The sequence below is a fragment of the Chelonoidis abingdonii genome, chromosome 21, assembly GCF_003597395.2.
Source record: "Chelonoidis abingdonii isolate Lonesome George chromosome 21, CheloAbing_2.0, whole genome shotgun sequence".
Classification (NCBI taxonomy): domain Eukaryota; kingdom Metazoa; phylum Chordata; order Testudines; family Testudinidae; genus Chelonoidis; species Chelonoidis abingdonii.
Window position 1 is genome coordinate 3,776,371 of NC_133789.1, and position 13,223 is coordinate 3,789,593.

The window sequence follows — 13,223 nt, forward strand, 5'->3', positions numbered from 1 at the left end:
GGCACCCGTGTATTTGGGCTGGAGTCTCACACTATCCCATGGGCCTGACCTCAGCTCGTGACCTCTTCCAAGCTCTCCTGGAAGTAGGGATGGAGAGACAGCCAAGGTGGGCACGTGCACACCCCCCATCCTGGTTGAAATGACAACACAGGGGGTGAGGCCAAGGGGCCCCAACTTTCCTCCTGGCTCTGAGATGGGCGAGGTGACTGTAAACAAGCCTCCGCTGGCTCTATTCTCTGTGTGTGCTGCGGGCACCCACGTGATGGGGGGGCATCGGCTCCCTGCACAAGAGCCTCGCAGGAGAGGCAGCCTGCTTGAGCGAAAGCTTCGGATGCTGCCGCGTCTGGTGCCCTCGCAAGCTGCCACCTCCCTCCCCTCGGCGGTGGATGCCAGTTCGTGCTCTCGGGAGATGGGTCGAGAGACACACTTTGGATCTTAATATGCTAAGACGAGGAAAATCAATTTCAATCTCCACAACGCGGGAGCAGCAGAGCAGAAGGGGAGTGAGCATTTTCCAGTCACTCGGCAACCGCACAGTCTTGAAGGCAAACTAAATAAATAAATCCATGGCAAAGGGTAAGCGGAAGACAGACGGAGGCGTGGATCGAGGCCCAGGGCCAGGTGACGCGGACAAGCCTCAAACGGGGCTGCGGCAAGAAATGGGCAGTGGGGTGAAGGGGAGATCTGGGGGTTGTCTTCTCCCAGTGAAGTGGGTGGAAGTGCTGGGTCTGCGCAGGCTGGTGCAGAGATAAGGGCAGGGAAGCTGTGGAATCTCCGTCGCTGATTTTTTTTTAAGAACCAGTTGGACCAATGCCCACCAGGGATGGGCTAGGCTTACATGGCCCTGCCTCAGAGCAGGGAGCTGGGCTTGCTGAGCTTCCATAGTCCCTTCCAGCCCCGCCAAGCCCCTGCCAAGGTCACTTGAGTCCGGGGATTATCTTCAAAGTGCCAATGGGCACTCAACTCTTTCAACGCTCATGGAGCCGGCCTCGCTTGGGCGGGCGTGTGTGCATAGGGAAACGGGTGTGTGCGCGTGTGTGCTCACGTGTGAACACGCATGTTTCTCCATGTGTATATGCCTGTACATGGGCACATGTGTCTAGTCATGCTAGACCTTGCGTCTCTGGCCCTGGTTTTGAGATTCACTCACACCTGGGATCCAGGCAGGAAATGGGCCCAGCTCCTCTTTCATAATCACTTCTCTCACGTCAGTGCCCGAAGGCGCGGCACCTCTCGGGATGCATTTCACCCGAAGAGCTACCTGTTCTGGAATACAGAAGTTGGTTGATAATCAAACTTTGGCCTATGTGAGGCCTATACAGCCTGGCTCATGCCCCAATCTATTTGCTCAGAGTGAGGGTATGAAATGCCCATCTGATCGCCTGGGTGCCTCATTCGGACAGATGTGGGAGTCATTGTGTCCTGTGGTCAGTTCCCGGGATCTCGCGTGGAAGACAGAAGCCCAGAAGGGGAGATTTGAACCATATCCCAACGGGCATTTGTTGAAGCAGCGGGGGAGGTGAAGCCATACGATCAGCTTTGTTCAGGGGCCCCTGCGACAGGCCTGGCTAACCTTACCTTGGCTCTCAGGTGGCTTCCGAATCTGCTGTCTCTGCCTCCCTCAGTAGAGTTCAGTCTCTAGTGATAACCCAGAGCTGCTAATGAGTAGCTCCATTTGGTTTAAAGAGAGGGAGAAAAGGGAGCGGACACCTGGGGGCCTTTGACGAATGGCTGTTTCTCAGCTGAAGAGGCGGCGGGTGTGTGGAGACATGCGGTAATGATGCCCCATTATGCTGTATGGGCGCTCGCCATTACCCCAATATTACCCCCTGCAAGTTTGCAAACACAACAGTAATGTCAGCAGCGAGCAGCCGAGCTGGCAAGCCGGGCCTGTGATTATGTTCCTAGCCTGGGACGGGCCTGGTCTTATTCCTCCAATTACAGGTAGAGACAAAAAATTGAACCACACTCCTGGATTGTTAATTCAGCTGTGTGTGTGTGTGTGAGAGAGAGACAGAGAAAGGAGGGGTGTAAGAGGAAGGTGTGTGTATGTGCGTGTGTGTGAGAAAGAGAGAGGGGTGTGTGTGTGTGTGAGACAAAGATAGAGGAAGGGGTGTGTGAGAGAGAGAGGGTGTGTGTGTGTAATAGGGGAAGGTGTGTGTATGTGTGAGTGTGTGTGTGTGTGAGAGAGAGAGAGAGAAAGAGATGTGTGTGTATGTGACAGAGAAAGAGGAAGGGGTGTGTGAGAGAGGGGGGGTGTGTAAAGGGGAAGATTTGTGTATGTGTGTGTGTGAGAGAGAGAGGTGTGTGTGTGACAGAAAGACAGAGGAAGAGGTGTATGAGAGAGAGAGTGTGTGTGTGTGTGTGTAATGGGAAGGTTTGTATATGTGTGAGTGTGTGTGTGTGTTGTGTGAGAGAGAGAGGGGGTGACAGAGGAAGGTGTGTGCGTGTGGGGAGGTGTAACAGAGGAAGGTTTGTGTGTGTGTATGTGTGTGAGAGAGAGAGAGTAGGGGGCAGTCTTTGTGCACAACATTGGCAAATGCCCATACATTTACCTACCCTCTAACCTGCTCAGCGTGTATGTCTGGTTGGGGGGAGCTGATCAATACACAGCCCCGCCCCAGAGACAATTCCACCTTCTGTGGGGATTGGATACAGCAGAAAGGAGTGTCCTCGGCCAGAAACCTTCCCTGGCACCTGGCTCTGGGGCTCTCCTGGGGGGGTGACATAAATTTGGGAGCTTCCCCCCTCCCCCCCCTCTACTGCCTGGGCTCCTTCCCCTGGTTCGCTGGTGGCAGGTCTGGGGAGGGAGCTGGGCTTCTTATTTTTTGCAGCCTGCAAACCGCCTGTGCCAGATCTGGGTCCCTCCGTGCAGCGCCCTCGCTCCCCGATCCCTCCCCCCGGACCCAAGCCTGCCCCCCACATTCCAGGGGGGCGTTGCTGCGGCTCGCTCCCTACACCCCATTGTTCAGCCCGAGCGCTGCTCCCCTGCTCCGTTTTCTTGCCCGTGGTCCCATTTTGCAGCGTGTGGGCAGATCTGTAGATTTGGATTTTTTTTTTTTCTGACTACAGAGTGACAGATGGCGATTCCTCCTTCCCCAGAGAGAAAAATCTCCCTGAATGCAGGCGCATGTCAATCATTGGCTCTCATGTGATAGCTCCAGCCGATGACGTGCCAACCATATGGCATTGGCATCAGAGCTGGTACCCCCTTTGCTTGGTGGTAGAGATGCCACTCGCCTCCTTTTGGATAGAGCACTGAAGAAAGCTGTAGCACCTTAAGGAGCTTTGCCCTAGTCCCAGAAGATGCTGGGGACAATGAAATAAGAATTCCTCCAGTTAGCTTGGAAGGTAAGTTATGTAAGAAGTGAAGGGGGAGGGGGCGCTGGAAACTTGAATGGATAAAAAGCAACTTCCAGGGTTATTTTATTTTCTCCTCCAGAACTGGCTTTATTTTATTTTAAGATCCGATCTATTTTTTTTTGAGAGGGGAGGGAGTCTTACTTCAATCCCCCCGATTTAAGAGGGCATAGCTCTGTAAACATGAAAATCGACCCCAGAAACTATCTTCCATCCGTTGTCCCACCAGGGAACGAGATATCTCGATATAACTGCACACATCGGGTAGGAACAAAATGAAGCTAGAGATTTTTTTTTATTTTTTAACGGAGGAAAGGGGTCGTTCAAATCAGAAGGCTCCGGCTTTAATTTTTTGCTGGTTAAAAAAAAATTGCACTGCACACACACACACACACACACATACTCACACACACATACTCACACACGCACACACAAAGACAACGCTAAGGAAATTGACATGAGATCGCTCCCTTCAATCGCCTGGCTGGAGAGAAAGATTCTCTCCGCGAGATAATCTTGCAAAGCGGAGAGAATTTGCTGGTTATTGCTCCCGGGAAATATACTCGTGCTGCAAACTCCGTAGGTTTAGCAAGACCCTCCCGTGTCTGGAAGCGCGGCTGGGCTGGAAGGGGCATTCATTTGTAGTCTTCATTTGGATTTTTATATACACCCAAACCAAAAACCCGTTAAGATTTGTTTTTAGTGGCAGCCTGTGAGGGGTTGATCTGGAGCCGCAGCTGGAGTGTGAATTGTGTCTCGCTACATACAGGGCGCTTGATCAAAACCACAGAAACATGGGGTGGGCAGAGGACATTGATCGAATGCAAAGTTGGACAGCTGGGCCGAGGTGGGGGGTGTGCCGTGGGTCTGATCGGGCCGGCATGGGGAGAAAGGGAGGGGGGTGCCAAAGGGATTCATAATAATCGGAATGATGGGCTTGTCTGTTTCAAGACGGGCGAAGGGTTGGGGGGTGGGGTGGGGGAAATGGGTCTCTTCTGAACCACACCGCAGGAAAAGTTGAAGATTGTCTGCAGGGGTTGGGCCGCAATGAATGGAGAAGAAATTGACACCCAGGGGGAGGAAGTATCAGCCGAGGAGGTGGGGCGGGGGAGAGAGAGACGAATGGGGTGAAATCGGTTTCCCAACATTTAAATCCCAGACCCGAGCCACACGGAACGGAATAAAGACGGCGGAAAATACAAAAATAAAATCAAATTAAAAAAAAAGAAGAACCAGGAGTTCCAAATGAATTATGAACCCAAATCTGCCAAGCGCATTTCCCGGGATCGGTCACAAGGCGATCGGGGAAACCAATTCATTTTAATCCCACTTTGAAACCATTCGATCGTTTTGACGCGGGATCTGGAGCTGGATCCCTGCACTTCCCGTGGCGATTTCCCCAACACACGCCGGGTTTCGATCTCCCGAGCCTCTCCGCCTGTGCGTGTTCCGCGTGGGGCGGGTTTCTAAGCAGCTGGAAGCCGGGCGGAAAGTCAAGGGCAGAATGGCCACCCTATGAACCCCCCCGCCCAGCTCCCCAGGTTCGTTTCCATTGCCAACTACACCCCGCTCCGCTCCGGTTCGGCGCCTGGGGAAGTGACCGTGCGAATCGCGTGCGTCCACCCCCCAAATTGAGTCGCCGTAGGAGCTGGCCAGTCACCCCCTCCCCCAGACACACACGGATCCGGGCCTGAGTCCCTGCTTCGTGCAGCCGAGACGGGGTCGGGGGCCAGGGACGCAGCCGAGACAATGGGCATTTGGGAAAGCGCGTGGCTAAAATGTTCCCTCTCTCTCCTCCCCCCACCCCGTGTCCCCCTCTCCAGCCATCATGTTGACTAGGCTGTTCAGCGAGCCCAGCCTGCTCCCCGACGTGCAGAAATTCCCCGGCTGGGCGGAGGAGTGCGAGGAGGATGAGCAGAGCGACAAGGAGGAGCGGAAAGGTAAAACGTGCCCGCTGCAGGAGGAGCCGCGGGAAGGCTCCTTGGGCGAAAGCAAGGAGGAAGGGGACCTAGGCGGGGACGAGGAGGAGGAGGAGGAGGAGGAAGAGGAAGGGGTGGAGGAGGCCGAGGGGGACCGGCCCAAGAAGCGCGGCCCGAAGAAGAGGAAAATGACCAAAGCGCGGCTGGAGCGCTCCAAGCTGCGGCGCCAGAAGGCCAACGCGCGGGAGCGCAACCGCATGCACGACCTGAACGCGGCTCTGGACAACCTGCGCAAGGTGGTGCCCTGCTACTCCAAGACCCAGAAACTCTCCAAAATCGAGACGCTGCGGCTGGCCAAGAACTACATCTGGGCGCTGTCCGAGATCCTGCGCTCGGGCAAGCGGCCCGACCTGGTCAGCTACGTGCAGACTTTGTGCAAGGGCCTGTCCCAGCCCACCACCAACCTGGTGGCCGGCTGCCTCCAGCTGAACTCCCGGAACTTCCTCACGGAGCAAGGCCAGGAGGCCGCGAGGTACCACGGCCCCAATTCTTCCTTTGCCCTGCACCCCTACACCTACCAGTGCTCGCGGCTCTCCGGCACGCCGTGCCAGTCCGGCCCCATGGCCAGCTCCCACGCCTTGCGGACACATACCTACTGCGCCAGCTACGAGACCCTCTATGGGAACGCGTCCCCCGACTACAACAGCTCGGAGTACGACGCCCCCCTGAGCCCCCCACTGTGTATCAATGGCAACTTTTCCCTCAAGCAAGACTCTTCCCCGGACCACGAGAAAAACTATCACTATTCTATGCATTACTCCGCCCTGCCAAGCTCCCGGCCGGCCGGCCACAACTTGGTGTTCGGCTCCTCTGGGGTGCGCGGGGGGGTGCACTCCGAGAACATCCTGCCTTACGACATGCACCTGCACCACGACAGAGGCCCCATGTACGAAGAGCTCAACGCGTTTTTCCATAATTAACCCCTTGTGACCACTGAAATGTCCTTCCCCCTCCCCCACGACTGCACATAGCAACCCCTCCCCAACCCACTTCCATTCTACTCTAGGGTTTAAATGTCTCCTCCGCCCCAAAACTGTGACCGTACAATTGTTAGGTGTCTCCCCGTCACACACACACAAAGCTAGACTTTGCTCGGCTCTCGGCTCCAGAGGAATTAGTCTCCCCTTTACTCGGCCCCCGAGGACAGCGGAGCAGAGCAGAGTATACACCGAAAAGAAAATTTACTTTGGTGCAATATATATATATATATATATAATGTAAAAAAAATGCTATGAAAAAAGCTAACCTGCAGGTTTGCAATCGATTGAGACAAGTGTCTATTATGGCCACATGGAAAGAGAGTTTTAGGGAGAAAAAATTGGAAAATTAGAAACCCCATAAATTTTTTTTAAAGGGACAAAATGTGGACAGTAAAAATAAATGGAGGAAAAATAGAGAAATCGAGCATCTTTCCTCCCCCGCAAAAGTGAAGAATATTGTCTGGGAACACATCAAAGTAAATTTTAAACAATACCAGCTCGGTTTTGTTTTTTTGTTTCTTTTAATTTATCAGGATGCTTTTAGAAGGGTTATCCCAGAAAGGGGGAATTCTCTATTCGTTCCGAGGATTCACTAAAAGATCCCATGGAAGTTTAATTAAGAAAAAAAATGTTTGCAACTTCAAATCAGCATTTCAATGCAGTAAGAACTTTTAGAAGCAATAAAGAGGCAAACAGAAAATAAAAATATATCGATATATATCTATGCAAGTAGGTACTGAACTAGAAAAGTAACACACAAAAGAATTCATATGGAATATTAGTCTATGGACCAAGCAACTTGTTGAGGTTAAAAAGGTGCACTTTTTGATTTGAAGGGAACTGAACAGTTACGTTCCCTTCGTTGTTAACAATCAGTGACTTCAGCTTTTTTGAACACCCTTGTACCACAAGTAACATATTTTCCAAATTGTGTGTCATGATGTTTTTTACCTGTTTTAAAAACTTTTAAAAAAAATAGAAGGGAAAAAAAGATTTCTATGAAATGGCAAAAATGTTTTGTTATGTATGAGTAGGAGCAAAAAAAATGCAAATATGCAGATTATAAAGGTGGTGTGGAGAGAGCACTTATTATGCTATATATTTTAGTTGGCTATTTTTCCTATACTGAGAACTCTTTAAGTTATTTCTTTATGTAATGCATTTTTAGGGGAGGGAGGGAAAAAATTGTGTAACTAATATATCCGTATGAAACATGGTATCAAGATCCAAATTGATATATCCTGGTATATTTTTCGGTGCATTGATCTAATTAATTTCATTAGTATTTATTCCATTTTTAACACATTCTTTAAATCGGGAGACGTTGGTAAAATATTTTTAAACCTGCCTACATCACCTTTAAACATACCAGCTTTTTGAAGTAAAAGGAAGGAAGAGAATGTCTGATAAATGTTTTAAAAAAGTTTTACAAAAAAAATTGTAGCAAAGGTGAAAACGTCTATCAGACACCAGAAGTGCTTTTTTGTGTTTCTGTTCAGTTTAATTAAGATTAATAAATATTTATGTCAAATGATATGCAAAAGCAAAACCCGTTTCTTACAATGATGTAATTTTTAAAAAGAACAGTATTGTTTTGCTATAAGCATTTACACAAAGTCTCTTGGTTTGACATAGGTCCCAAAGTTATTCTACATTTTCGATAACATCGGAAGGCAGATTTGAAAAGGTTAGAAATGGCATCGTATTTTTTATTTTTCCTTAAATCTCTGACACTATTTTTTAAAAAAGTGAGCTCAAGAATGTGACGCTGTTAACAAATAAAACAGATTCGGAGAAACTTACCAGAAACTAGTGGGGGGGAGGGTACTTATAAGCTAGAGAAGTTTTTAAAAAGTACATAAATAAACTGCATGCATCAGTATAAAAAAAAGAAAGTAAAATATTTTTCCAGAATCTAAACTCGTATTCAATTGGATGTTTGAAGTATTCCTCACAGTGGAAATTTCCACGAGAACTGATCTCTTCTGTGAAATGCACAGTATACTCATTTGACGTTAAGAGCAGCAGTCAGTTGTGATTTGATTCAAAAGTGTAATTAACAAGCGTCCTAAGACGACAATTAATAAATATTAAATGTTGACTCTGTCATGTTTACTAGTTTACTTGAAATACTCACGCTAAATATATCTACACGAGACCCCATTCTTTCAGCCAGAGCACTCTCCGAGTACTTTTTTGGAGTGAGGGGCAAAGGAGATCTCAGATCTACTCCACTCCCAGAAGCTTAACTTGTCTTCAAGGCAGCTGTCGATTGGCAACATGCTTAAAAATATATAGCGACTTTTGCAAGAGTCACATTCGATGTTATAAAGCTTAATGCAGTTTCCTTGTCTTGTACAGCTGGCATCTCCTTGCAACCTTTTAAACAGACTTTTTTCCTTTCCTTTATTCTGCACGCCAGTTGCGCGATAAATTCAGAACAAAAATATATCTAAATACTGGTGCAATGCATGCATGGTTTGCCAAATAGGAGAGAAAAAAAACACGTTTTGGGATAAGGTGCATAGGATTTATATTTTAATATTCCGGCTTGCAAAAATTTTTTAAATATATAATAATTATCATTCTAAAGTACCCACCAGTAGCACTGATATCAAATCTCTATATACCAGGAAGGCACCGTAGAGCTGGTGACAACCATATCACCCCCAAATAAATACATAAATGCAATCGAGCTGGTCCTGATCGATGCGAGAGTCTGAGCCATTCGTGGTGCCACCCAGAGTTACCCTAAGGGGCTGGCAAAGAAAGATCAAGCGGTTGGTTCCCTCCCCCCACCCCAGACCTAGGTTCGCTATTAAAAGGCATTGTCTACAGCGTGTGACCAGGCCGATCCTGGGAGCTGTCCAGAGCTCCCTGGTGCTGAGCAAACAGCTAGCAGGCAGCCCGAAGCCTCCCATTCAAAGGGGTCTTGGGAAGCCCAGACATCACCAGTCCTTGTGACACTGGATCCACCCTGGTCATGTCGTCCCCCCCACTCGCCTTGGCTCGTAAGCCCGGAGTCGTGTCTCGGGAGGGCAGAGGAGTTCCTGTCCACACATACAAGCAGGCATCGGGGAGGGTCGAGGGCGCGTGGTTTGCGCTGCCAGCCTCCCCCAATGTCACCCTAGTGTGGCCAGCCAGGGAGAGAGCTGGAGCCTTGGCAGCCCATGGAGGGGCAGGCAAAGGCCCCCTTGAAAACGCACGGAGAGAAACTTCTCCCCAGGCTGAGCGCTTCCTTTGCGGGAGATCTGGGAAAGGGGCCGAAGCCAACAGGCCCCTTGTACCCTCCCATGTGATGCGCCGCGGAGTCTGGCCAAAATTCAGACCAGTGGGTTTTGTTTGGTTTGTTTTGTTTTCCCCCAACAAAGGAATAAGCCACCAGGGCAGGTAGAAAGATGATCTTGAACTTACCTGCTATTAAAAACCTTCATTTGAAGGCTAATTGAGTGGGTTTTTCTCCCTCTAACGCGCTGCCATCACTAAATGGAGCCCCGGAAGCAAGTCTCGGGATTCCGATAGGAGAGGTTCTCCTTTGCCGAGTACTGTGTCCTTGGGGGTCTCAGTCACGGGGGCTGGGGCTCGCCCGGACTGGGCAGCTGCCCCTAGGGGTTGAGGAAGAGAAAGAGACGTGGTTCTGGCGAAGTGGGGATTCACCCAAGAAAGCTCAAGCTCCAATACATCTGTTAGTCTAGAAGGTGCCCCGGGACTCTGAGTCTGGAACTTGTTACACACGCGCACACACACACACACACACACACACACACACTGTTTTCCAATCTTTGAATTGGAGGCGAGGAAGCAAAGGATGACCCTGCCCTGTGTGAACACACGCAACCCGCCAGCCCCGCACTCCCCGCAAAAGGAGGTGACCCAGGCGGGGCTTTGACATTTTTAAACATCCCAGCAACAAAGTTCCCCGGCATTTTCAAACCGACCCGCTCTGCGAGAATCCCAGGCGCAGCCAATTCTTAACAGACTTTGTGCTTGGGTCGGCCTTTGCTAGGAGTGTGACTCTGTCACCCATGCGTGTGCATGGTGCACGCCAGTGGACGGCGGTGTATACTGCACAACTGCACGTCCATACCTATGTCCTATACGATCGATCTACTACGTGTATAGACACGTGTCTGGTCCAGCTATATCGATCGCATCTTGATGGATCATATCGACAGCACATAGCTAGTTAGAGCTACAACTCCGTTAGAAATCCACTCGGGGAGAGGGGGTGTCATGTTTTCCGGCATGCCAGGGCCAAGATGAAAAGGGAAAAAAGCATTGAGTGGGGAGGGAGGGAATACTGGCGATTTCTGAATTTCAGAGGGAAAGGCGCGATGGCCGAAAGAAAAGGATCAGATCAAAAGGAAGGCAAGCAGCTGAAGACGCACGTAAGGCATTGGGTCTGGGTACCGTGTGAGTAGCCCAGGAAATGTCACCTTTAAGGTTCGCACTAATTTGCTCTTTGTAGGACGGGCCGAAGATGTGCGGGGCAGGCGAGGGTCCCCGCTGGGGGAAGTCTGGGGTTCTTTTACAGCCAGAAAACTCCTTCCTCCAGAAAACCAACAATAACAATAACGTGTTTCAACGAGCTGAGTCGGAAATGTCAAACTTGGCTGGGAACCAGCTCTGAGGAGAAAAGACATTTCTGGTCCCCGAGGAGGGAAAGTGAGGGGACCCCCCCCCCAATAAAGAGCTCAACTATTGAACTCTCCAGTTCAGCTCCCAGCCCAGGTCAGAAGCTCTGATGCCCACCCGCCCAAAGGACAGCAGGAAACTGAATCCATTTGCCGCCCCTCTGGCTTCTGAATCCATCAAAACAGCCCCGCTAGAAACAGCCACACCGCGACCCTCCGCAAACAGCGCTGAAAATTGGATTCGCGGCCACCCGGGCTCAGGCTGCGCTGCTTTGGTTGGAAATGCCTTGAGATCAGCCAGAAAAGCTGCAGGAGCCGGCGCGGAAGTTTGGAAGGTCACTAAAAGAGGGGCTAATTTTCGGGACTTTGGAAGAGGGGATGGGATGAAATCTGGGGGTGCTCATTTCACCTGAAAGGCACCTCGCCCCCCGCGTCCCTTTGCAAAGTAAAATTTGCCTGTTTTGCGCAGATCATTTCTTAACACCACTTTCCAGATCCGCCTTCCGTATGGAATCTAAACACGACCCACTCCCCTGTTAGCGATTTAAGCAAAAGGCCCCCCCAGCGAAGACATTCAGCTGGATTTCAGTTCCCCCTCTTGCCTTCCAATCTTGCTGTTTTCCAAAGGGAAAATTCGGGGTTTGAACTGGCACTTTCCCCCCTAAAATTCATCCCTTTTCCCCATTCATAAAGCGACCCGCTCAGAAGGGTCACAGCAGAAATAAGTCGTTCCAGCCTAATGCGAAACTATATCAACTCCTTCTTTTGAGTTCTGGGAAAGCAGATCAGAGCCAGAGTTCGCTGTGTGTCCCCCAATACCATCGCCTCTCCCGAATAACTGGAATTTGTAGCTAGATTTGAATGTCAGCACGTAGAATTATTTCCAGGGCGATTATTCAAACTTCCTCGTCTGTTCTGCATTGTCAGTACCTCCAGAGGCGGGGTGAAGAAACCTTCCACCCCCCAAAGCAATTTACAAATAGAAACAATGTCTAGATTGCAGAATTCCAGGTAGCAAAAATTCTCCCAAGCAACAGCTTCTGAAGGCGAAGCAAAACCAAAAAAAGTTTTGCTCACTTTCCAACCTTTCTGGGAAAAGGGCAGGCTGTATTTTCAAAATCACATTTTCAAACATTAAAAACGTCCCCCGTTCCTCGCGAGGGCTCTATAACTCTCTAGCTCGGGATCTTCCCCCTTGGGCTGGATTTAAAAACAAAAAGTGCTAACCTTTTCCGATCCCCACTGCCTGTAAAGCTAGCTTAGCTGTAACATTTACAGTTCGCACGCAGGCTGGTTCCGCAGTGGTAAAACCGAGGTTCTCTTTTGGGATTCTAATGCCAGGCGGTGCCTCGTGCCAACTGCCAGCCACGGGGCACTGCGGGGAAGAGGTTAGCCAGCTCTCCTGATTCTAGGACATCTGTTCATTATATAGCAGTTTTAAAGGGAAAGACCCCTGGTATGCGAGGCACACCCCAGCATACGTCCATTGCACTAAACTGCCGGCCACAGCTGAGCAGAATCAAAGCATTCAGACCTGAGGAATGTACCGTGCGAGAGGGACCATGGAAGGGGGGTATTTACAGAGCTGGGGTGGGAAGGTGTGATGGGAAATAGGATTCATTTGCACGTTTGAAGGCTTCTGTTTTTGTTAAGTCGCTTCCTTCCCACCTCTCATTTTTCTTTTTCTTCTGCCAAATTCCCAGCCTTACAAATTCAACATTTGCTCCTTTGTCACCAGAGTTTGACATTACCAAATAAAACTCCCCGGGTTTTCCCCCGTCTCCTTAAGAGCAGCTACTCTTTGCAACAATCCAGACGAGTTCCATACGCAAACAGCTGCGAAAAAATGGGGGGGAAACTACGAAAACAATATTAGATGGCTGCCGGAAAGGTAGGGATTGTCGATGTCACCTTGGTCTTATTGAAAAGAGGGCAAAGATTTCGTGGTGATGGTGGCATCAAAATAACTCAGCAGGACAGGGGAGATTAGGCTAAAACCCATCAAAGCTGGGATACAAGGGTGAAGGGCTTCGCATAAGACTCTAAAATAGATAGATAGATAGTGGGGTGTGTATGGGGATAGATAGATAGATAGACAGATAGATAGTGGGGTGTGTATGGGAATAGATAGGTAGATAGAGGGGGTGGCTGGGGCTAGATAGATAGATATGTATGGGAATAGATAGGTAGATAGAGGGGATAGTTGGGAATAGATAGATAGATAGATGCTGGGATATGTATGGGAATAGATAGAGGGGGTGGCTGGGGAT

At 49.8% G+C, this 13,223-nt stretch overlaps 1 protein-coding gene across 1 annotated transcript; it reads left to right on the plus strand.

Annotated features, from left to right (window-relative positions):
* The first annotated feature begins 368 nt into the window (after positions 1 to 368).
* Positions 369 to 8,391, plus strand: NEUROD2 (neuronal differentiation 2). The gene is made up of 3 exons (XM_032791310.2): positions 369 to 621; positions 3,073 to 3,351; positions 5,184 to 8,391. Exon 3 carries the CDS (start codon positions 5,189 to 5,191, stop codon positions 6,257 to 6,259), a length of 1,071 nt encoding a protein of 356 aa, XP_032647201.1. The 5' UTR covers positions 369 to 621; positions 3,073 to 3,351; positions 5,184 to 5,188; the 3' UTR covers positions 6,260 to 8,391.
* Positions 8,392 to 13,223: the final 4,832 nt, after the last annotated feature.

Excerpts from the sequence above, each read along its gene's own strand:
- NEUROD2 (XM_032791310.2), top strand. The coding sequence starts at position 5,189 with ATGTTGACTAGGCTGTTCAGCGAGCCCAGCCTGCTCCCCGACGTGCAG.